This window comes from Tupaia chinensis, unplaced genomic scaffold, assembly GCF_000334495.1.
Source record: "Tupaia chinensis unplaced genomic scaffold, TupChi_1.0 Scaffold144058_2, whole genome shotgun sequence".
Classification (NCBI taxonomy): Eukaryota; Metazoa; Chordata; class Mammalia; order Scandentia; family Tupaiidae; genus Tupaia; species Tupaia belangeri.
Window position 1 is genome coordinate 550,416 of NW_006203911.1, and position 25,914 is coordinate 576,329.

Consider the following 25,914-nt stretch of genomic DNA (forward strand, 5'->3'; position numbering starts at 1 on the left):
ATTTGTAATGGAGAAGATTGCACCGAGGTTTCCAACAAAAAGACACTTTTAACGTTTGTGAAAGGATAAACTTGTGCTACCACATCTTCAAGGACAGCACATCTTTTTTCTGCTGGTTTCAATTCCCTGAAACACGGGGGACTCCATGGTGATTTATCACTGCCGGATGCTTCTGATTCTCTCCTTGTCTCAGTATTTCCGTATAAGGCTGTCACAACCACTGAGAACATTTTTCTAAAAACCTTTTCAACTATGTCATTTGCAACACTACTTACATGTGACTGCAAAGCTTTATTTCGTGCTGCTGTTTTAATTTTACAATCAGATGTAAAGCGAGAGAGATCATTAACTGAAGGCCAATGGTCTATGTCTTCTGTTACCTTTAGATACACCTTCTTTAAAATTTCTTGGACTGCCCTTAACAAAGTGGGTGTTTTTTCCTGTGTAGAATCTGCATTTCTAAATATTTCTTCCAATACAATTCTCAGGGTTTCCTCTTCTGATATAATTCGGTTTTGATCTGGGCATTTTGAAAAGAGGGACAGTGCGGTACTGCTTTCCATCTTTCCTTGACCTGGCAGTATTTCATTTTGTACAGCCAGGTCTGTAAAGAGACCGGGGTTCTGCTTTGAGTAAAACTGACTTTCCTTTAAAGATATTTTATCATGCAAACTCTTCAAGATATTATTGATAGTTTCCCTCAAAATGATGCTTTCTTGGAAGGAAATGTTCTTTGGATATGAATACATCTTTTGGATTTCCAAGTCTATATCTTTTTTAATAAGTGTTAAAATAGTATTGGCAATGATGTTAGCATATTCTTTAAGACTAGCTTGTGATACATGAATTACAGGTTCATGTTTTTCTCCGTAATTAGTGAGTTCTTGACTGATCATTGTTTCACCTGCTGATATTTTCATGCTATTCACCTCTGATGGCATTTGGTTTGATTCAAGAAATAAGATGTCATCTTGTTTACGACTTGTAAATTCTGGGCTAACCGATGATTTTTCCCTAGCATTGGAATCAAGAGTAAGTAGCAAATTTGCTCTTTCCATGACAAAAGATTTTAACCTCTTCGAAATAGCTTTAGTAATCAAGTTAGCATTTTCATTATATGGATCAGGAATAGATTGCTCAGTGCCTTGTTTTTGACATATAGTTGTCCGATCGTCATCAGAATAAGCTGATTGCAGCTGAACATCTTTTGCTTTTCTTGGTAATCTAAAGTTCTCCTTTTCCCTTTCATTTGTTGAGTCCGTAACAGGAGGTTGTGGACACTCTACTGTTAGAGATCTATCAGATGACATTAGGGACAATCTGGCAGATGTAGAATCTTGTGCATTTGTGTCACGTGTGATAGCAGAAGTGAGATTCTGCAGAACGATATCCACCATATCATTGGAAATCATGGCAACATATGACCTAGGAACGAAAAGCACTGAAGTCGCCTCATTTGCGCACCCAGAGACTGTTCCAGAATTTGCTCCCAGGTGTGTCTCATCTATGTTACGTTTAAGACTAGATGCAACAAGTGAGAAATTGTTCTCATCCAGTGTTTTCTCACAAATGTCACCTAAGATGCCCCCAGTGGTATCTAATATTTGAAACTGGAGTTTTTTTCGAAAATCACTTTTATTGAACAGCTTTTCCCAAACATCTGCTGGCCAATGGTGATCAATCTCTCTGCTGGGTATGCTTTTTTCATAGTTATCTCTAGTAGATACAACTTCTAACACTGTGTTAGCAATCTGACTTGTAATACTTTCAGGAGTCAAAACCTTATGAGTTAAGAATGGGGTTATTTCTTTATCTAACTTAAGTTTTATTTCTTGTAAAATCTTTCTAGCCACTTGTGTCACATATATATTTAATTTAGAGGCAGTCAGTTGACATATGGAGGTGCTCTTTCCTGACTTACGATCTACAGAGCCACGGGAAAACTGATCACTAGAATATGAATCTTTGATTGATAACCCTGGTTGGCTTAAAGAAGGCACATCCAGATGTAAAGTTGATGGAACTACAAAACCAACATGAGAGCAAATCCTAGATCTTATCCTTGAAGAAGCAAATTCTCCTAAGTTTGTCAATATTGCCTGTATAATATCTTCAACCACGTTTATTCTGGTCAGTTTACCAATGTTGAGTTTGGCCTCACATGCACGTGGATTTATGTCTGGTATGGTAGAATAAACCGAGGTTTTTCCTTCACTGATCTGTTCAGGAAAAGATGTATTGGCTGTGATAGTGACAGTGTCACACTTATTTTCATTTCTATTTCTATCTGTCACAGCAGCAGAATAAAGGTTTTGAAATATGGTTCTAATTACATCTTCTGCAACAATGATTACATCTGTTTCAGACACTAAAGGATCCATTGTCTTATCTGGAGCTTGAGCAGATGTTTGAGCAACTGGCTCATTGTCAGTGTAAGGAATGTTCCATAAATGGGGCCAGGGGGGAGTAAGTACATTTAATTGCTCGATTAAATCATTCTGAAAAATTTCATTTAAAATATTTCTTATAATGGGCACAATTGGAGATTTTTGTGGTTCTTTGAGTTCTACCTCAATTTTTTTCAACATCTTTTCTAACTCCAGTTGCTCAGGAGAATCTGATTTACTTTCTTCTTCTGGTGATCCTTCCTCTTCAGTACTTTCTTTTGCTGTATCTGCTGGATCATGTGGATATGATTCTGGTCCAGCTCCTCCAGGGAGAAAATTTCCATAGACGGGCCTGTATCTATACTTATCCATCTCTCTCTCTCTCAGTTCTGCTTCACTAAACATATCTAGAGGCATTTTATCTAAAATTAGACTGACTAGCTTTTTAAGCATTTCTTTCTCTTGTAGTGAGCTGCGTGCACATTTACCCAGATCTGTCAGGCTCACATTTAATGCAGTTTGAATAGCTTTCAGAATAACACTTGCTATCTTCCTTGTATGCACGTATAAAGAAGACTGCAAGAGTTCTTCTTGTTTATTAGCCCAAATGTTGGCACTTTCACTTCCCCAGTTTGTCTCGTTGCTCTTATTTCCACTGACTATAGCACCCGCAGTTTTAAAATTTCTATTGGCAAGCCCTTCCAATTTAGCAAAAACTGAGCTAAGGATATCTGAAGTCACAACTTTCAGTTTATTTGGATATTTGTCTTTGGTACTCCTTTTTCTGGGGGCCTTAGTTCCTTCCTTTATGGTAGTTGCCTCCTGACTGCCCTGATGGATTACGCTGGACATGGCATTGGAGATTATGTCAGAACATTTGCTCATTTCCTCAGTGAGTGAGGAAAATGTTAGGCTGTCAGTGTCAATATGCTCCAAGACGGCTTTAAATTCTAAATGTATAAAACTGCTATCCATCTCAGCATTACATAATTTTGTAATGATATCTTTTAAAATTTCATGAGAAATAAGCTGAATGTCAGGCTGCAATGCATTGATGGTTTTCAAATTCTCGTTGACCCAATCTCTGTTTAGCTCCTTATCAGAGGCAGGAAAATGTGGATGGCTTCCTTCAACTTTGCATAGCATGTCATATAAGGTTTCTCCAATTTGATCTAATACTTGCAATCTGGCACATTTGTGGACTTCCTTTTGCCCAGGAGGCCAAGAGTAAGAAGAAAACATTTGTTGCTCAATGTCAGTCCTTCCATAATAGACTTGGGACCTAAGCTTCTTTGAAGGGAGTGGAAGATTGCTTTTATCTGTCTTTTCACTTAATACTTCACAAATACAAGTTACTAATGAACTTATCATAATGTCATTGTTTAACTTTGTGACAATACGATCTAATTCCTTTTCAGCGTCTGCAAGAAATCCTGTGTCTATAAAGTTCTTGGGAGGGCCCCTTGCCCTAAAATTCAGATTTTTCTTATTGTGTTTTAGTTCCTTCTGTATAGCACCCACAACAATTTTTACCACTTTTGTTGCATATGCACTAAGCTGAGACCGAAATGAAGATTTCTTGCCAGGTACGGGCATTGAATTGGCAGTATGGCTTTGAGAATGGAAGCATATTTGCAATTTTGGAAAAATAAATGACTTCAACTTCTTAAAAATTGTATGAGTGATCTTATCACTAATATGAACCACAGGTTCAGATGTTGATTCGCTTTCTCTAGCTTCTAGCCAGGGGGGCTTTGTAAGGTCTGTAAAAAGGGGAGATAAAAATTTCAACTTCCTTTCACTCTCAAACCATATTTCTAGTGGATCTTTGTCTGGCACATCAACAGTATTTACAGATGTTTGGTGTACTGGTAAAGAAACAGAATGTTTGGGGGCATTGATGAAGCAACTAGAAGCCACATGAAGTATTTTTAATACAGCATCTGTTATTTCATGAGCTACTGAATGAACTTCTGACTCAGAAAAGATATAGTCCATCAATTCTTGATGTGACAGGCCTTGTGGTTTTCCTGCTAGAAGTGAAGCTTCTTGACCATTTTTATTAAGTAGGTGGCAAGGGGCCACTGAAGACATGTCTTTGAGTACTTCTGCTAAAATACTTATAATGATGTTTTCTGATGCTTTTTGTATTTTGTGCTTTTCATCTTGACTGAAACCCCAAATGTCTTTATTTAAATATGGCTTATCCTTAAAAAGATTTTTATTGTTGAATGTTGGAATGTCAGTCTTTAACTCACAATCATGAAATGCTATTTTGCCTTGACAAGCAGATCTTGTAGGTGAGTTGACAATTCTTTTAGAGTTGAGACCAGCATTTCCTCTTGTTGACCAGTGATCAGGAACTTGTCCTTGTAATTGTGTTTTTTCATCATTGACAGATAAAATCAGTACATTCTCCACGATTTTGTTTATTTCCTCATTTTCGTCTTCGGAGTAAATAACCATTCCAGGAACATTGATAGGTGGAAACGGTTGTCCGTGTTTCGAACCATCAACTCTTCTAGTGCTGGTAAATCTACTTTCACCCTCAGTGCTAGAAGGACTGCTCAGTCTGTGGCATCTACTCCTCTGGGCATATGTTTTTACTGGTTTCTGATGTAGCTGAGTCAAGATATGGTCAAGTAGCTGAAGAATGACTACCGTTTCTTGGGTTGCAATAAGCCTTTCATTATTAAGTCCAGTTTGTATGTAACCTAGTACAATGCTGATTGCTTCCTTTATGTAACCAACCACAGAGGACTGGGACAAAATATTTGACACTAAATTTTGTATGACTTCCTTGTCAATAAAATTAGCTGCATCGGGTTCAGCACTAGATTTCATTTTGCTGGCTTTTTCAAATACTGTATGTGTTGGCTCTTTCCTGTATTCCTGATGAGAAAGTCCAGATGTAATTTCGAGATGCCCAAGCTCGTTTTGCTTCAAAGACATAAGAGCTACCAGCTTTTCTAAAATCACATGAACCATATCCTCTGCAACCTCACTAATGTTCTCTACAGTAAAAGGCAGTGAAGCTTCTGAAGGTTGTTCTTTAGGGAAAATGAACTGTTCTCCACTGGCTGCTAAGTCTGATTTAAAGTGGACCGAGACATCTTCCTGGGAAAACACATCACTACATTTTTTTTCAACCGCAGACTGCAGTTTCTCCAGCAAATTTTCCACAATTTCAGAAGCTGCTGGAGAAATATCAAAATTGGAGAGAAAGTTTCCTTTGTCAGTTTCAGTTTGGTCAACTAAAACTTCAGCCGTTGTTGAGGAAAGAGTGGATATGGCATGGGTTAAATAAGATACCAGTTCTTGAAAAATATTCTCTAAAATCAACTCAGTTTCTTCTTTTAGGCAACATTTAAAGTTATCAAAATCATGTTTGAGCTTATGCATCTCACTGAGAGTTTTTGCTTTTTCATCAGAAGACAGCAGAAATTCTATGGCATCTGTCTCTGTGGAAGCATCCTTGGTTTTCACTGTGACAGTTTCAACTGATACAAAAAGGTGACTATCAGATTCACAGGTTTGGGGCCTGTGATGTTCACAGATGTCATAATATTGAGTTCCAGAAGTAATGTTTTTACCTTTTCCATGATGAGTTTTTCCTACAACTGTTCTTTCTGCATAGGCAGAAGATGGTTTTAAAGGTGTGGCTGGGTGTTCGCTCCATTGACCTATCAGCGCCCTTTACACCAGGCTCTGCCTGAACTGTCTTTGTTGTTTTATATGTAAACATTTCACTGCATGTGCTACAGCAACTGGAACTCTCTGAAGAGAGGGAGGAGTCAGCAGACATTGGGTACATGCTACTTTTCACCCTTTCTTCGTATTTTGTGATGACTGGGTATAATATGCTGGTCACCGCAGCCACAATCCATGTCATGACATTACGGATTATATCAGTCAGCTCTTCAGAAGTTACCTGGAAAGGAGGTGTGCAGGGGTACAAGGAAAATTAAATATAAATTTACTCTATTCTAGGGATGAGGGCTAACCTTTAATTCTGTGTAGCAAACAAAGCATAGCCAGCATACAGTCATGGTATACAGAAAAATTACAGGAAAGGCTCTTTTTCGGGCTGACCCTATAGGCTCGATTAGAGGGCCTCATCCCTCATAGTTGGCAGCATGGTTTGAATCCTGGCCCTGGTGACTTGAAAAGCAGGCCAAGTGCATGTGAGTGCATACCACACACCTTCTGGCAATTAAGAAAAAAAAGAAACAAAAAAGTGTCTCCTTAGAATATCAGATTAACTTCAAGGGAGTTTATTCTCTATGGTTATCTATTCTTTAATTATGATTCCCTTTGGCTCAAAAGCCTTTGGAAATTTTTAGCATTTGTTATGGGGATACATGATTTAGGAGTAAGAAACAGCCAAGTGGGCATCTAGGCCCATGTGAAACAAATGCTTTGGGAAAAAATAAAATGGTTTTAAGATCCAGGCAATGTTTATTAAACATACAAACCACATTACCTCTAACGGGTGATTTCATGAGGCAAATCTGTGGTCAAAACATCTCTGTGCCTTCACAGAGAGGCTCCTTCTGCTTTGGCATGTTTATGTAAGATATGAAGTTAAAACATAAGGCCCCATGGAGCAGGGTCTGTATGAGGGCTCTGTGGCCCTTGGCTGCCTTTCACTGTCATGTGACCACAGCTAGTAGTTAAGTGTTAATGGAAGGTGACAATTAGCACTGAGGACTCAGGGACAATGAACAGGCTGTGGATTTAATGAAATATTATCAGTGCAAACTATCCTGGATAGGGAGGCAGAAGATAGACTGTAAATAAATACTTAATTTAGGTACTAAAAAAAAAGAACTGGGGCTGAGCTAGAACTGGGACTCAAAGAGCCAGGAAGGCTAAGCTGTAGAGCAGTTGTAGTCCCTTGGGTCTGAGTTGAAGTAAAAACCCAGGGATCAGACCTGAATGACCCTTCCTCAGTGGTTAATAGTGCTCATTGTCACAACACAGACTGGCCCTGGGAGGAGATGGGTGCAAAGTGCATCTGTAAAACTGTATTTGTTTATGTATTTCTACTTACTGCAGATATATGTGAGGAACATAAGAATTCTAATGCTTATCATAAAATAGAATTTGCTTTTAAGTTTTCATTACCTGCAAGACTGCCAGACCAAGGGTACTTACCTTCCATAAGAACTCTGCTTTCCAAGGTTGGAGGTCCAAGTTAGTGGCAGGGAAGGCCAGATGTCTGGCAACTGGGTTCCAGGGAAAATGATAGGACCCCTAAAATGTGGTTGTTCCCCCACCCCACAACTATCTTTCAAGGTAGACTCTGGATTATTCAGGTTTAGACCAACATTCAAAGAAAAGTGAACGCCTGCCATTATTACATTCTGATTCTCAAATCTCTTAATGCATTTTTATTGTAATAAAGTACATGTGACATAAAATTGACCATTTAAAAGTGTACAATTCAATAGCATTATATACATTCACAATGTCATGTAACTGTCACCACTATCTAGTTCTTTTACTGTATTTTTTCACTTACCACACAGACCAGAAAATGACAATTGAGTTTGAAAACATATTTCAGGATGACAGTATGTAATTGAAAACTATTCATTTTACATCAATATGTATGAAATCAAACACTTCTCAGAACAATATCTAAAAAGTAATATGGAAGTTACTTACCTTTTTGGTCTAAATCCATTTTGCTACATTTGAGCTAAGAATTCCAATATGTAATATTTTCTTATTACCAGTGATTATATAGAGTAGACCTACATTATTACTCACAAGATAGCTGATAAGGAGTATTTCCAACCTTGATATATAAAATAGGGGCATTCTTAAAGTTTTAGTGATGTGAAATGTGATAAATAAAATCTGATTTTTTTCAGTTTATTTTCAATGTCCTGTTAAGCCAAGGACTACACTATTGGTACCAGTGTGCCTTTGTGTTTGTCTCATTGTCCATGAATTGATCAAGTAGGTGTATGCATAAAGGAGTATGTGTGGGGACCAGCAGATAGTGTAATGGTTACATCGCTGGATTTCCATGTAGTCAACCATGGTTCATGTCCCAGGCCCAGAGATTTAAAACTCTCACTGGGCACATGTGAGTGTGTGCCCAAAATCCCCAGAGGAGAATGGAGAAGGGACTGCAGTGTGGCCATCCCCCTGGGTGGTAATTTCTTGCTTTCTGTCTCTCTTGTCTCTATCTCTCCAGTGAGTGCACGTGCCCTATACCAAAAAATTCTCTCTAAAGAATGAATGTGTGTGTGAATGCATGTGTTATCCCTCTCTTGTTCATGTTGGCTTTAGCTAGCCCCAGAGTTGGGGCTCATCCAGTTCACCCTCTTCTCTTATCTTTGCCTGGTCCAAATTGTAGCTTTCAGATGACTAGGTCCTTTCTTCTGACAGAGGAGCCAACCCAAGATCCTCTTTAATCCCAGGAAAATTAAGAGAGAGATCAAGGCATCCTTGCTCACCTGCCCAAAAGGCAGGATGTTCAGGCCTGAGCTAAAACTGCAGTGGTCTGCAAGGGGATTTCCCCTAATGACTTTCTGTTGTAGAGTGGCTTTGTGGTGACTGGTGTTTCCCGGATGTTAAGACCTCCTAAGGCTCTGAGACTCCTTCCCAAGGGCCAGCACTTTCTTTGAACACTAACTTTGGTCTCTGCCAAAGCCGAGATTAACTGAGAGTGAAAGTCAAGGAAAAGAAAGGCAGAAAGACTGGCTAATGTTAACAGATTACTGTTGGTTGTCGAATTCACAGATTTTTCTCTTATAACATATTAGAACATATTTTTAATATGTTGCTTTATCATGGAATTTCATCATACATACTTTTTGTTGACAGTAATCTTCATAATAGTTCTGTTGTCTGAAAAGTTCAAAGAGATTGATTAAGGTGAATAATATATAGAGATTTCCCCTAAATTCTTACTCATTGAATCATGATCCTCTTTTTGTCTGGGTGGGGGAGGGGTCTTTTCCCCCAGCAATTCATAAAAAAGAATAAGCTTTATTAGTATTATTTTGTCTAATCTTCCCCTTTAGTCTCCCATTTAAATATTGGCCCCTGGGTACAGGATGTGCTCTATTATTCAAAGTAGAATAATTACTGCATAAACAGTATAGCTATCTGCTATTATACACTTGATCCATCCTAGCAGTGTTGACTTTCGTGAACTGGGCAGAGTATAGAGCTGGTGAGAAAGGGAATGGACTAGTTCCTTCCGCCTGCTTTGCTTGATCGGAGCTTCCTGATAATTCATGTTCTAACCACTCCTCCAAACTTAGTCTCCTCCCACTTCCTTACAGTCTGAAAATATCTACAGGTGATTATTCGATAATGATGGATTAAAATCATGGTTTTCTCTTTATTTTCAATATCAGATTAGATAGCCCTCTTCTGGGTATAACAATATTCTATTCTGTGTTTAAAAAAAATTTTTTTTTTTTAGGTTTTTGCCATAGAGCACGTGTGCTTGTCAGAGAGAAATCACCCCTCCCCCAGGGGGATGGCCATGCCACAATCCCTTCTCCATTCTACCATCCGGAGTTTGGGCATATAAGCACACGCTGCCCAGTGTGATTTTCAAGCCACCAGGTCTGAAACTCAAACTGGTCAGTTATGGGGGAATCCAGTGTCATAACTGCCATACTACCTGCTGACCCCTATTCTATTTTCTAATTAGAATTATCTTCTACTACACAGAGCTGAGAATGCATTTCACTAAATTTTAACAAATATGAGAATAATGCAATCATTTATATTATAGACTTCAAAAAGTGAACAAAAGCAAGGTCTAAGACTGCAATTCCGACTTATTTTCTTATTTTTCTGCCAACATGGATTGTCTGCCTCCCTTCTGATTCTGACCTCCCTAAAGGAAAAATTGGCATTCCATCTTCATTTTTACTTGGTCTGCACCTTACATTATCGAATATACTTTTTCCCCCCAAGGCCTATGATTCAGTTTTGAGAAACAGGGCCAGACAGAGCAATTACAACCTAACTCCTGAAAGGAAAAGACAGTCTTACAGGTTTAAGCTCAGTAATAGAGTTAGGTAGCAACAGACCATTCTCAGACTAGCATCTTTTTTGCAATATTGAACCCAGAAGATAAATGCTGATGCCAGTGACACAGTTTCTCTCCTTTGGCTTCATTTATTTTTCTAAGCTCCAGTTTCTTAAGCCAGCTTTGGCACAATGTCCCTCCTGTAGATCCTCTGCAATCAAATTCTTTTTCCTGCTTTTTTTTTTTTAATTTTTGAGAGGTTTTTGCTATAGGGCGCATGTGCTCACCAGAAAGACAGAGAGACAGAGAGATAGAAAGTGAGAAAACACCCCCCAGGGGGGATGGCTGTGCCAAAATCCCTTCTCCTCCATTCTCCTCTTGGGATCTTGGGCACGCACGCACACGTTCCTGGTGTGAGTTTAAGTTACTGTGACTGGGAGAGTTTCTGATTTGAGAATATCACATCCCTCCTCACAGTCATCAGACTTCACCCAGTGAATGAAATACCAACTGCTGTGCATAGTCTTCAGGGCAACCGACTCCCTGCCTTCTGCACTGTTTCTCCTCTTCTTTTCCATCCCGATCATAAGAACATACTCATTATCTAAATATTGGGTCATCGGAAAGCTCATGACACATTTTTGCACAGAAACCCTGAAAAGTAAATCATGATTTTTCTGACAACCCAATACAAACTTATCTGTTGCAACTGTTTATCCCATGACTACCTTATCACGCTTTCCTCTTCCTTGTCCTGATTTTGTTCATTCTTTTTTTTCTTTTTTTGGATAGGGTTTTTTTTTTTTTTTTTTTTTGCTATAGGGAGCCAGGAATCCCCGGCACAAAAAGGGAGAGACAGAAAGTGAGAAATCGCCCCCCAGGGGGGATGGCCATGCCACAATCCCTTCTCCTCCATTCTCTTCTCGGGATCTTGGGCATGCACGCACACGCACCCGGCGTGAGTTTTAAGCCACCTGGTCCGGGACGCGAACCGCGGTCGACTACATGGGAGTCTAGCGACATAGCCATTACACTAACTGCTGGTCCCTTGATTCTTAATTCTATTTTATGAAGCTTACTGTGAATGTCTTTGTGCTAGCAACTAGAACAAATAGAGAACTAAGGAGTTGAGGGGTGAGAAGAGAGAGGAGGTAAATAGAGGAACATCCGTATCCACAGCTGAGCCTTGGGAAACAAGGAGATACATCATAATAAGATGAGTAAGCCAAAGGCCTTAAACTGCATTCCTCTCTGTAAGGTAAAGGAGTATGACATAGCTGTAATGGGCAGACCCACATCAGTGGTGATGTTAGCCTGTGTGTGTGTGTGTGTGTGTGTGTGTGTGTGTATTCTTATCTGGAGCTGGCCCAGGTATAGCTAAAGGCATTTTAAAAGGTTAGAAGATTGAAAGATCCCTAGGGTAAAAACAGATCTCCATTGGCCTTTATTTCCATCATTAGAGACCAATTACTTTGGATTACAGTACAGATATCTTTAAGATGGGATAACAGATTAAGTCATTAATACTATATAGTAAACCAACTGATCATCATTAGGAAAGCAGTAACCTAACAGGTACAATAAAGATGCATGTCTGAATGGGAAGAAGAGAAAACAATAGATTCAGATCCTAGAAAACTACCCGGCAAGAAGTGGTAGTGGCGAAGTTTGACTTGAAAGTGGAGTAAAGGCCCTGAATGTTGGGAGAAAATTTTTACTGAAGTGAGAATAAAGAGATAGAGGAGGAATTAAAGAGTGCGAATGACTAACTTTACCTACTTTACAATTTTAGCTTAATTCGAAGGGGTTGCAAAAGATGAGTTTTCCCTAAATACAAGCAAAGCTACAAAAATGAAAGACTCCATTAGAGAATTGTCCCTCAAGCAGTATCCCTGTGTAATTTTTATATATTTTTAAAGAGATTTTTGCCTTAGGGTGCATGCAATCATCAGAGAGAGAGTGAGTCAGAGGCAGTCAGAAGGAAAGTGAGAAATCACACCCCAGGGGGAATGGTTATGCCACAATCCTTTCTCCTCTATTCTCTTCCTACGATCTTGGATACACATGCACACATGCCTGCTGTGATTTTCAGTCATGTGGGAGTCTAGCAATGTTATCAGCTCTACCATCTGCTGGCCCTCTCTGTGTAATTGTTAAAATAACATATTAACTAATTTTTATTAGATACTTACTCATATGATGAATCATGAGAAGGGATGATTTTCTCATCTCTCTGAGCTGCAGGTAGATTTTGACAGAAAAAAAAAATTACTATTTGTTGGTACCCTTCATAAGTCACTTGTGAAATGGTAGTTAACATATCTTATCAAGTCTTTATTCCCTGCTGTCCCTGCTCTGTTTGAACCCTCTAGGGATTTCCAGGGAAACATAAAATATACCTTAAAAGCTGGCAGCAATGACTACCTTACCAGCCTACTCTCTGGCCAGTTTCTACATAGATTCTGTGCTCCAGAGATACTGAGCCATGGGCAATTTCCTCAACATGTCATGTTTTTCACATCTTAGGGTCTTTGTCCTACCTATTTCCCTTCTCTGTAATTCTAGTTCCCTCTTGAAAACTTCTCATTCTTTAGGATTCATTCAGTTCATGTCAACTCCTCCAGAAAGCCTTCCTTAACATCTGCCAAGGCATCTTCAGTCAATGCTCCCTGAGGCATCCTATACATCCTTCTATTATAGGTCTTACTATACTGTATTCTAATTGCTATGTACAATGCCTGGCACATAGGAAGCACACAATGGCATTTATTCATTGAATGAATTTTTTAATATATGTGTATGTTTTTTAAGAGTCTGTCTTTCTTTTTCTTTCTTTCTTTCTGTCTGTCTGTCTTTTTTTTTTTTTTTGCTATAGGATGTGTGTGCTCGCCAAAGAGACAGAAAGTGAGAAATCACCCCCCAGGGGGGAAGGCCACGCCACAATCCCTTCTCCTCCATTTTTCTCTTGGGATCTTGGGCACACACACACACATGCCTGGTGTGAGTTTTAAGCCACCAGGTCTAGGACTCGAACCATAGTCAACTATGTGGTAGTTCAGCGACATAGCCATTACGCTAACTGCTGGTCCCAATATATGTTTGTTCAATGCTTGTTCATTAGTCCATATGTCAATAATCTCTTCCCATTCAAACACTCTCTAATGTGTGCATGCCTCTAGGTCCATTAGCAGACTTTAGTGAATATTTCTGGGTAATAATACTAAAGCAGGTCTATATATAGAATATGTCCATAATCTTGGGATGATCTATGTCAATTATGCAAATATATGACTAATTGAAATCTTAGCTAAACAAAATAATTTGTATAATAGAAGGTGATATTACCGATTGGAGCCATTTCAAAGTCAAAGTGAATTAGTATTATTTTTCTCCCAACAAATGTAAAGTGTACTGTGAGTAACCAATAAGTTCTGATCTATTTAAAAGGTTTTACTTAAATTCCATGTAACTTTTGGAGTTTATTTACATATGAATATGTTTTTACATGTGTGTGGGTTTTGGAAAGGAAGGAGTTGGAATTAATACTGCACAAGCCTGAGAAATTAAATATGAAGATAATACCGTTGTAGTTAAAGAATATGTCTGCAGTTTTTTTCATATTCCTCTCACCAAAGAGTAGAGGTTAATTCTCTTCACCGTAAGTATGGACTGAGCTCAGTAACTTGCTTCTAGTGAATAGCGTATGGTGAAGTGATGGTAACTTCTGAGAGAAAGTCATAAGATACACTGTGGCTTCAGACTCTCTCTTAAAGCACTTGTTCTGGGGAAAGTCAACTGCTATATCTTGAGGGTACCCTAGAAACCCCATGGAAAGGTCCAAATGGTGAGGATCCTTTTACCAACAGCTGGTTCTATGAGTGATTCGCCTGGGAAGTGAAGCCTCCTGTCCCAGTCAAGCCTTCAGATGAGCAGCAGCCCTGGATGGAACCTCATGAGGGACTCTAAGTCAGAGTCACCTAATGTTTCCACATTCCTTATGTCAGGAATTGTGAGAAAATAATTTTTTTTTTAAACTTCCAGGTTTGGGGGTAATTCGTTATTTAGTAATAAATATCTAATACAACTATTGATTGCCATGCACTGCATTTTAAAAAGTCATATTGTGTGCTATAGATATGTATGATGAAGAAATGTAAACAAGAAATCAGCATAGTAATAAATACTTCATAAATCTGAGAAAAATAAATAAAGCACTATGTTTTCTAGCAGTATAGAAGATTAAATATCCTGAAGAGCCTAAATATATAAAATTTATTAGAAATGCAATGAGAATTTGATAAAGCTACAATTATAGTGGAGAAATTCAATACACATCTTTGATGGCTGGACACATCTAGTAGACAATGAGAAAAGACAGTCTAATAGAAAAAGATCAGTAAAGACACAGGATAATTGAATAACATAATCAATAAATATAATTCAATATTCACTTAGAGCCTTATCTTTCCTTACCTCTCAAATAGGGAATGTATATTTTTAGGCATGTTCACGGAATACTTTCAAATATCAACCACATATTTGGCCATAAAGAAAGCTTTAACAACTTCAGTGTGGCATAAATTTATAGACTACATTCTCAAAACCCGTATTTTTTTTTTAACAAAAGTGACCTAAAATATAAATCTATATTACGAAAGTTATTTATTTATAACATTTAGATCAAAGAAGGAATTAAAAGGAGGAAGTATAATCTACTTTAAAGGAATATCTTATATCAAAACCTCTGGGAAATAACCAAAGCTGTTTCCATAGTTTTTTTTTTTGGGGGGGGGGGGGTTTTTACTATAGGGTGCGTGCGCTCTCCAGACAAACAGAGAGAGACAGCGGGACAGAAAGTGGAAAATCAATAACCCCCCCCCAGGGGGATGGCCACGCTGCAATCCCTTCTCCTCCATTCTCTTCTCAGGATCTTGGGCACACATGCACATGCGCCCAGCGTGAGTTTTAAGCTGCTGGGTCTGGGACTCGAACTGCAATCGACTACATGGGAGTCCATCGACATAGTCATTACACTAACTGCTGGTCCCATGTTTCCATAGATTTTGATATGAAATATTCTCTTCAACACTCCTCCCATTAGTCCCAGACTAGTATCTGTAACTGCCTGCTTGAGTGTTCCACTTAGATGTCCTACATGGATGTCTGCAAGTGCTTCAAACTCAGTATATCCAAAACAGAATTTATCTTTTTCTTCCAAACTTGTTCCTCCTTCTGTATTGTCCATCTATTGAAAGGAAGCTCTCTTCACTATCCACTTAGTTGTCCAATCTAGAAATCCAAAAGTTGTCTTCAACTCCTTCAACTCCCTTACTCAACTGGCAACCAAATCTCATCCATTCAACAGCCTTAGTTTACATCAAATTTGGGCCCAGGTTTCCATCCTCACTGCTATCGCCTTTGTTCAGCACTCATTTCTCACTTTGACTACTGTAAGAGACTCCTTCATTACAGTAAGAGGCAGTATATATTATGGTTAGAACTGGTTGAGTAAGATACCCCAGGGTTAAAACTCTGACTGTGCCACATATTATCTTAGGTGACCTTGGGCAAGATAATTTACCACTCTGAGATTATTTATATTTAGAATGGTAGATAAATGTAGTACTGACCTCATTAAATTATTGGGTTAAATGAGAGAACATAAAGGGTTTAGCATAGCACCTGGTACATAGTAAGTGCATGCACGTGCACAAGAGAAAGCAGAGGCAGGAGGATTCCTCGGTGCAGCAGTGATACACTGCTCTAGAGAAGCTGGTTCCCACATGGCAACCATGGTTCAAATCCCTAGCTCAGTCAATCTGAAACATGTCAGGCACATGTGCCAGCACCCAGGATCTGAGGGGCTAGAGCACTGGAGGAAGGGTATCACGGTGTGACTGAGCCCTGTGGAGGGGTGTTCCTTCCTGTCTCTCTCATGTGCATGCACAAGCACTCTTTATCATGAATAAAGGGAAAATTTTGGGGAAAAAAAAAGAGAGAGAGAGAGAGAGAGAGAGAGAGAGAGAGAGAAGCACCCTCCACAGGGCTCAGTCATGCTGTGTTCCCTTTCCTCCAGTCCTCCAGCCTGTTGGATCCTGGACACTTGTGCGCATGCCTGGAGTGTTTCAGGCTGACTGGGCCAGGGATTCAAACCATGGTCACCACGTGGGACCCTGCTTCTCATGAGTAGTGCATTGGTGCTGCATCATGGAGGCTGGGCCTAGTTTGAACATTTTCCTAAAGTAATTCTGAAATGATCTGTATTTCCACAAACATACCATGCTCTAATGTTTGTATCTTGGTAATTGTATTCTCCTTTCCTAGAAGATTCCCTCTACTATCTTCCATTCATCTGCCTAGAAAATTCTTTCTCATTCTTCATATCTCAGCACAATTGTGGCTTGTTCCATAAAACCCTCCCTGGCTTCCCTATGCTTCCACTGGACTTTGTACATATCTCCATTATGCACTTACATTAAGTCGTGATTACAGAAATGACTGTTCCCTACTGCACTGTAAAATCCCAGGGCAGGGACCACAAATTTTCCACTCTGTATGTTCAGTAACTACCACAATATCTGGCACGCAGCAGAAACTCAGAAGTGTTATCAGAGTGAATGAATTAATGGATTGCAAGATTTCCTTCATAACTGCTGTTAATGCTTACCTGTATCACAGCTGAAACTTGTTCTCTTGGTCTTTTTTGTACTCAAATTAGCACGTGTTACCTATACATGCCATAAGAAAAGATTATTATTATTATTTAATTTGATGAGAAAGAGAAAAAGAGAGAAAGCAAGTTGCCAGGTTCAGGACTCAAACCATGGTCAGCTATGTGGGAGTCCAACCATCATGCCACCTGCTGCTTCCTCCAAAAGATTTTTAAAATAATTTGAACATTGACTAGTTTTTACACCTAAAATACATAAATGTAAGAAAATGATTTAAGAACTTACTGTAAAGACCCATTGAAAATGTTCATATTTAATTTGGTTTATATTACATTTATTATGTGTAGAATTCAAAGGTTCATAAAATTCACTGATATTCTAAAATTAACTAAGGAAGCATACTGACCAGCATGGAAGATAATCAACTGAACAGCTGAAAAAGAATATGTGTGGGTTTCAAACAAAGCTAACCGCAGAGAGACATTTTCATGGAGCTGGGAGGCAGACAGCAGGTTCTCTACATTCACAGAATGTGACTTGGACTTGGAAAACTATCCAGGGGGCTAAATCCAACAAAGTAAACTTTATTTTTTCTCCTAGACTTGAGAACTGAAATACGACATCAGAAGTACACTTACTGACATGAGTGAAATGAATTGGAAAATAGTATGATATTCTAGTATAATACATGTGTTCATGCTATTTTTCAAAATGAAATATTTCTGACCATGTGATGTACAATTAATATTGTCCAATGTATTTTAATGTCCCTTTAAAACTTGTTATCTAAACTTGTTTACTGCCTTTTTTGGGTAATGTTCACAGTATTAAGTTTGCCATGCATGTTATACACAGGGGGCACTTTTTTTCTGGCTCTATATTGAGGGTAGTGAAAAACTTAACTGCTGACATGTGACTATTAAATTATCCCAAAGTACTTATGTGTCTTTCATTTTAGACACTAAGTATACTGATTATGGATGCAGACACAGTAGTACAGTGCCCTGCACACATCAGGTGTTTCATAAATGTTTATACTAAAAAGCATATTGTGATCAATATACTGCACCGCAGCAGTTACACATGAGTGAGTCTCACTATGCACTGAATGTAGGATATGGCAAAGGATACCATTTTCTTAGTTATATAGAAATCATTTGGAAGATACTTCAGTGACTTTACTATTTGATGACATCTCTCTTAAGCCATGTGAACATTTTAGAGCAGCATAATCAATGAATAAAATGCTAACATGTGATTTGGATTTGATTCCTATAATGACAAGTTGGCAGCGTACAGAGGTGATCTGTGCTGTGGCCAGAGGTTGCACCACGAGTGAGTGCTGCTGCTAACTTTCCAACATTCAGTACTTGAGTACTGGGGACAGAGGCTGGAGTGAGACAAAGCGGCAGTCTCTCAACGTGTCAGCAATTAAAGAGAAGTGATTCACAAAAGCCCAATTAATCACTTCCTCTTCCGGGCACAAGGATGTACCTTGAGGTTCTTGCAGAAAGCCTATAGTCTAAGGGCTAGTAAGCGGGAACACTCAAGTTGATTGAAGTAGTCACTGTGAAGAAGCAAGGCAAATAGAACATTCACATTTTGGATGTGTCTAGCAAACTTAAAATTTCAGGCTCACCACTTTTCTTTTGCTAGCTTACAAATTATTTATAGTGGGGCCAGCAAGTGGCGGTTAAGGCACTAGACTCCCACATGGTACAAGTCCCAGATCTGGTAGCTTGCTTTCTCACTTTCTTTCTCTCTCTCTTTCTGTTTCCCTCTGGTGAGTGCATGTTTCCTACAGCAAATTAAAATAATAATAATAAGTAAAATAAAATATTCTTTTAAAAAATTAGCTCTAGCATTCTTCATACTTACAGTGTGGCAACACCAACATAACTGAAAGCCATGAGCACTGGTAGAAGTCTACCAGTACAGAACTATTACTAGGGGCTTGCATTTCAATTTTTATAAAGTCTTACTAATTTTAGGGAATAAAGTTGTTAATTTTAGGGAATAAAGTTGTTGTAGATGGTCATTTAATAAATGAAACTGTTTCATACCAGTCTTGATCATAATTTCATATTTCGTTTGTTCTGTATGCGTCTGGTACAAAATAAATGTTACTTGCCTCTTGTTTCTCAGTACCCTCCAGAGACTGCCTGAGGACATTTGGTTTATCAGAAATAATTGAAGCATGAAGTGAACTACTCTTCACTCCTGGGGGAAAAGAGAGGTACCATTAAATAAGAGAAAATAATACAGTTCTCCTTGCTGGGCTGATGTAACATTTAGAATCCATAGTCAAGTACAAAACAGTTCATTCTGGTGGGGGAGTAAGGGGAGACTAAGCTGACCAAAGACGTTAGGGCTCTATGTTAGGGACTTCAGGCTTGTCCCTGGTGAGGAGCGGTATGCCACAAGAAGTTTGTGGGCAGGGGAATGCAAAAAAGTTATCAATTTATCTTATCCTTGGAGCTACTGCTTTAACTTGCATAAATAAATACATCCAGTCGGCCATGTGAGTCTAGTGCCTTTACCACCATGTTACCTGCTAGCCCTTGAATGTCTTTTTATGTTTGTGAGGAAAGGTTAGAAGTAGAAGGTGGGACCATTTGGAGAGAATCAGAACTGGGACTCCCAAATCACAGTTTGGCAGGCACTTTCTCTGCCTCTCAGTAAAGACAGCCATAGCAGGGACTCGAACCTCCCCATGCTTTGTAAATGATAAAGGGCCTGTTCACTCAGCAATTGCTCCAAAATGTAGGATAATAACATTTATAATTGTGAATAACTTTTTATCTTTCTCTACCAAAATAAACACAGATCTTAGAATTAGAGAAAGAAAATGCTTGAAAAACTGCATGAGAAAAGTAATTCTTAAACTGAAAAATAAAATAATTGTGAATATTATTCATGTGCTTACCTCTGCCACTTAAAGGGCTCGATGTTTTAGTTGTTGCTTTATCTTCCTATATGGGATAACATTCAACAGAAAAACACTCATTAGTAATTATGCTTCTAAAAGAGGCTTTTGCCTACTCCAAATCAATCACATTAATATAGCATCTCCTCCCCACCTCTGTGTAGTCCCTCCCTCTTTCCTGTGCACTGGTCTCAGTGCTAATACCTAATACCCTCACAGGCACCTAAACTTAACTAGTTCAAAATGGAGCTTATTATGTACCCCCATCTTTCCAAACTTGCTCCTCCTCCTGTATTCCACATTTTGGTTAAAGGCATGGCAATCTACCTAGTACTCCATTCTAAAAAACTTAGTGCTATTCCACTTACTTCAGATAAGACCAATCCAATTCAATCTAATGCTTATTGAACATACTGCCTGGAACTGAAATAAGAGAAATCCTGACCTCAAGCAGCACATTGCCCCATAGAATAGACAGATAAATATGATATGGTGCAATGAGTTCTGAGATACAAGTTAAGATGGAGCCCCATGGGAGCACAGAGAAGATATTTCTCTTCATGAAAACCTGTATGCCAAAGCTAAATTATCATCTTTTCCCTCTCTGGATCTACACATCTATTGAGTCACCAACTCCAGATACAGTCTAACTCCAAAAGGCACTGGACTTCCACACAGCTGACTGCAGTTCAAATCCCAGACCTGGTGGCTTCCTTTCTCACTTTCCCTCTTTTTCTTTATGTCTGTCTTTGGTCAAATTTAAAATAATAATAGTAATAATAATAATAATAATAAATTAAATAAACTACTTTGCCTTCTATTTCTTCTTTTTGTCATCTTTCTCACATGCTGCAATCAGATTTTTATTTTTTAGAATCTAAAGCAGTCTTATTTCACAGCCCTGCTCAAAAGCCTTCAATGACTCCCTACTACTGAGAGGATCCCTCATGCCTCAGCAAGATATGTCAGCTCTCTTGCTTTAGTCTACCTCTTCAGTCTCATCCCTTGCACTTCCTTAGCTATGTTGGCTCACACTTCTATATGTTTGCTTCTGTCTACAACACTGCCTCATTCTGTCTTCCTGTCAACTGACCTGGAAATTTCCCTCTCACATTTCGAAACTGAATTCAATAAAACTGTTCTTTAATAAAGCCTTTATAGATCTTTCTTGGCAGGACTAGACTCTACAACTCATTTGCTCCTACTGCATTTTGTACAAATCACAACTCTCTGCTCATTTTATAATCAGGACTTTGGTTTATGTGTATCTGACCCTTAGATCTAATGATGATCATGTCTTTTTCCAGCTTTTTATCTTATGTCTTTTTTCTCCCTTTCACTACCTTCTAGCTTAGCACAAGACTTGGCCCACATTAAGGTCTCAAAAAATGGTAGCCATCATCAGCAGCAGCAGCAGCAGCAACAAATGTTTAAATTAGTTTTTTTTTTTGAGAGAGATTTTCACTATAGGGCGCGTGTGCTCGCCAGACAGAGAGAGACATTAGAGATAGAAAGTGAGAAATCACCCCCCAGGGGGGATGGTCATGCTGCAATCCCTTCTCCTCCATTCTCCTCTCGGGATCTTGGGCACATATGTACACACGCCCAGTGTGAGTTTAAGCCACCGGGTCCGGGACGCGAACCGCGGTCGACTACGTGGGAGTCCAGCGACATAGCCATTACGCTAACTGCTGGTTCCCTAAATTAGTTTTTGAGCAACTGCATGGTACATTCAATATGAAGCCGGCTCAGCACCACCTTTGCCAGGGAGTGCTAAGGCCTATGTAGGATCCTGTGATCTCTAACCAGTCATTTCCAGGCCAGTAAAGGTGATCTCTCGTAGATATGAATTAACTAGATAAACTAAGAATCAGTACAAAACATCTGAAACATACGACTCCCTACCTTTGGTTCTGTTGTGGCTGTCTGAGAGTCTTGTAATGGATGCAATGAAGTGAATTTTTCGACATAAATGTTGGTATAGCTTTGACAGCGGTGAATTTCCCCTAAAAACAAATGAAAAAGAAATCATATAGCTATTACACAACGTTGTTTAGGACTTGCAACTTTACCATAAAATAACTGAAGTGGAATGGTAGTATGGGAGGAATGCCATGAAAAACACCAAAGTAAGGGACCAGCAGTTGGCATAATGGCTATGTCGCTGGACTCCCATGTAGTTAACCACGGTGCAAGTCCTGGACTTGATGGCTTAAACTCACACCGGGCGTGTGTGCATGCATGCCCAAGATCCTGAGAGGAGAACAGAGAAGGGATTGCGGTGTGGCCATCCCCCCCTGGGGGGAGATTTCTCACTCTCTGTTTCTCTGTCTCTCTCTGTCTTCCTGGTGAGTGCATGTGCCCTTTAGCAAAAAAACCTCTCCAAAAAAAAAAAAAAAAAAAAAAGAAGAAGAAAAAAAAGAAAAACACCAAAGTAATACTTAGCACCTGTCATCCAAAATAGGGTGATGCACCAGGACAGTATGTATTGCGAGCCATGCAATTGTCTCGAATTCCCCTAAATCTGTATCTTCCTTTTGTGTAGTGACAGCATGGATTACTTAGCTAAGAAAATTCTTCAGTAGTGTATCATAAATACCCTAGCACACTGCTAAGGGCTACCTGGGCTCAGGAAGAAGGAGGATATGACTTAGGGAAAGTTATCAAAGAAAGGCTATTCTTTCTTCAGCAGCTCAGAGATGGTGGGAAGACGAAAGGTAAGAGAGAGAGAGGCTGGAAACCAAAAAAGTCAGACTTGCCTTACACTGGGCCTCGGTTGCCTTAGGTGAACGAGCTGAACATCGAGTATAAACAAGGGAGACCATTGCTCCATGTTCCACTCAGGACTCTAGAAACAGAGATCTCCCAGGCTATCCCCACCCTTGCTTCCTCCATCTTACTCGGGCCATGGCCCAGTAACGTGGCAGCACAGTGTGGTCAGGCACAGCAAGGCTCTCTTGGAGGTTTTGTCATTTTCAGTCACTCTTGGGTCCCACATAGTGAGACATGGCCCAGAAAAGGCTGAGAATCTAGCTGGAGAGCGTGACAGGGGGAGTGGAAAGCTGCTATGATGAAAGTGAGAGCGCTCTGTCCTGAGTGTTAGAGAGCAGCTAACCAGAATTGTGGAGGAGACGGGAAAGCAGAGAGCTCTACCAGAATGTGAGGCATCAGGCTGGTGGCAGACATCCACTGTGAAGACAGGGCCAAGCACTGCCTGAGTGGAGACAGGGGCATCTCTGTAGACCAGAGGAGGCAGTACACATTTTGTGCAAGCACCCTGACTTCATTCTGCCTCTGTGAGGTCATGGAACCCAGTGCTTCCCAAACTTGAACGTGCATATGAATCACCTAGGGATTTTGTTAAAGTGAAGAGTCTGACTTAGTAGGTCTGGCTGGGGCCACAGAATATGCATTTCTAACAAGCTCCTAGGTGATGACCACTCTGCTGCCACTTCAAGTAGTAAGAACAGTAGTCACACCATCTTTGCGAAAGAAGCAGAAAAATGAAGAGACTCCCTGAAGATGTGAGCCATTTTCGGGGCTTCATGAGGCAGAATCTTGAAGAATATGTTAGAAAAAAGCGATGACTAAGCCAGAAAGTGAAATGGAGGAAGAGCTGGCAAATAGTGTTAGCCCTACATGTGTTAAAGCGGCCTACTCCAGAAGTGGACTGAAATGTTGGAATGACAACAGCTACTAGTTGGGCTTTTCTAAAAGGAACAGGGGAACAAGAGTGGGCAGCACTGGAGACGTTCCCACTGTTGCAGAAAAATGTGGCAGAAGAAAATATTTCTGTGGCCAGTGAAGTAACATATGTTACTTCTTAGCCTGAAAAACCCAAAGCCAAAGGAGGGGCAAAGTTTTGAGAAAGAGAGTTAGCAGTAGTCTTGGTCCTCATTAGGTCCCTAGGGCCACAGACTTCAAAACATCAGTAGTACTTGCATTCAGCAATTTGAAAGGATGGTTCTCTAGGCAGAACCAATGAGATGCAGGGAAAACTTCCCCAGGAGGCAGAACTACTGAGCAAGGGGGCGGGAGTAGCTAGTGAAGCACAAACAAACAAAAGCCCTAAGATCTTGTTTGGAAATGGAAAAGCACAGGGGAAGAATCAGGAGCAGGGGCCATGGAAAAGTCAGGGCTCTGAACTATGCTTGGAGAGCTGTCAACTTCAAAATGAGGGCTATTCCTCCCATGGGAGTGTGGAGGCAGTGACATCAACTGAGCAACTAGGGAGTCTAATCCTGATGGCAAAAGAAGCTGTAGCATTGTTGATAACTATTATCTGAAATCTACCATTTGGACAAAGAGGATTTATCTACCTAAGAGTTCATTACCAAATCCAGTCTTTCCACAAACTACTAATTTCTAATGATAATATTTCAATAACCTTCTTCTTCCAGGTGTCCTTGTGGCTCATGGTAGCACTGTGACCCTAGTGGTTCCTGGTGGCCTTTAGGTCCTTGGTGTCCTTTTGGTACATGGGTTATTCTTTGGTCTCCTTGGGATCCCCGGTACTCTTTCGATCCAAGGCTTCCTTGTGATTTGTGACTTCTTTGGGGTCTCTGCTGTCCCTTTGTCTCATGATTTTCTCGTGATCTGTGGTTTCCTCGTGCTCCCTGCTGCCTTGCTTCATGGTTTCCTTGTGGTCCTTGGTTTTTTTGCTGTATTACCTGGTCAATGGCAGTATGACTCATCTTTCTTACCTTTGGAAAATAAGCTGAAAGAAACAGAGAGAAACATTTATTTTTAGCAATGAAGGTGACCAAATCATCCCAGATAGATTTTATTTATACTTCATGTACAAGAGAGGAGAACCACATGGCAATTTACATGTGGGGAGAAACTAGACAGGACAGGAAGTAGTTTTCAATGAAAGGCAAGTATGTCCTCCATGGGACATTCAGAAGTGTCTGAACACAATTTTGATTGTTACAAATTTGAGGGGGTAATTTTTAGCATGGTTAGAGGCCAGGGATTCTGTTAAACATCCTCCATACACAGGATGGCCCCCACAAACAAATTATTATATGGCCCCAAACGTCAATAGTACCATGGTTGAAAGACCCCAGGACAGAGAGATGTGATGGAGAGGAAGGACAATTACTTTTATACTATTATCTTGTCTAATTTTATACTTTAGCTCTAACTAGACAGAACTGTCTTCTGGGAGAAGGGAAAAACTACAGGCTGCTCAATGAGAACATGGGTTTTTCTTTGGGTGGGATGCAGAGGAGCATAAGCATGGTGCAGAAGGTCATCCAGGTCAGGAGCAATGACATTTCTTGGTTGTGCCTTGCAGCTTGGTGGAAGTAGTATCTATATACCTCATCTGGGAAAAAGGTCATTACAGCTCCTGTTTCTAACCATTTAGATAGACAAAAAGATTAAAAACTTCATGCATACTGATTGGGCTTTTATGAAAAAAATAATATTTTATTGGGACCACCAAATGGCGAAACGGTTACATCGTTGGACTCCCATGTAGTTGACCGCTGTTCAAGTCCTGGACCTGGTGGCTTAAAGCTCACACCGTGTGTGTGTGTGTGTGTGTGTGTGTGTGTGTGTGTGCCCAGAATCCTGAGAGGAGAACAGAGCAGAAGGGATTGCAGCATGGCCATCCCCCCTGGGGTGTGATTTCTTGTTTTTTATCTCTCTGTCTCTCTGGTGAGCACATGTGCCCTACAGCAAAAATCTCGCTCTAAAAAATATTTATTTATTTATTTATTTGCTATTATTATTATTTAATTTGACCAGAGAGAGGGAAAATGAGAAAGCAAGCCCCCAGGTCCAGGACTGGAATCATGGTCAGCCATGTGGGAGTCCAGTGCCCCAATCACTATGCCACCTGTCAGCTCTCTGATTGGGCTTTTTTCCCATTCTTTCTTTTTTTTTTTTTAAGAGAGTTTTTTTATTTTATCTTTTTTT

At 39.7% G+C, this 25,914-nt stretch overlaps 2 protein-coding genes across 2 annotated transcripts in view; both read right to left on the reverse strand.

Annotated features, from left to right (window-relative positions):
• LOC102473538 (fibrous sheath-interacting protein 2) overlaps positions 1-563 on the reverse strand; it is an 11,252-nt gene extending 10,689 nt beyond the window's left edge. Inside the window, exon 1 of the mRNA XM_027767238.1 lies at positions 161-563. Coding sequence (XP_027623039.1) covers positions 161-563 — 403 coding nt within the window. The remainder of the gene's footprint in view (positions 1-160) is intronic.
• A 4,006-nt stretch (positions 564-4,569) lies between these two features.
• The window catches only part of LOC102473948 (fibrous sheath-interacting protein 2-like), a 52,484-nt gene continuing 31,139 nt past the window's right edge, over positions 4,570-25,914 (reverse strand). Inside the window, exons 2-9 of the mRNA XM_027767242.1 lie at positions 24,377-24,706; positions 21,895-21,995; positions 19,990-20,035; positions 19,195-19,283; positions 17,060-17,120; positions 12,585-12,630; positions 9,215-9,251; positions 4,570-6,318 (exon numbers count right to left, since the gene is read on the reverse strand). Coding sequence (XP_027623043.1) covers positions 5,977-6,318; positions 9,215-9,251; positions 12,585-12,630; positions 17,060-17,120; positions 19,195-19,283; positions 19,990-20,035; positions 21,895-21,995; positions 24,377-24,706 — 1,052 coding nt within the window. The 3' untranslated portion in view covers positions 4,570-5,976. The remainder of the gene's footprint in view (positions 6,319-9,214; positions 9,252-12,584; positions 12,631-17,059; positions 17,121-19,194; positions 19,284-19,989; positions 20,036-21,894; positions 21,996-24,376; positions 24,707-25,914) is intronic.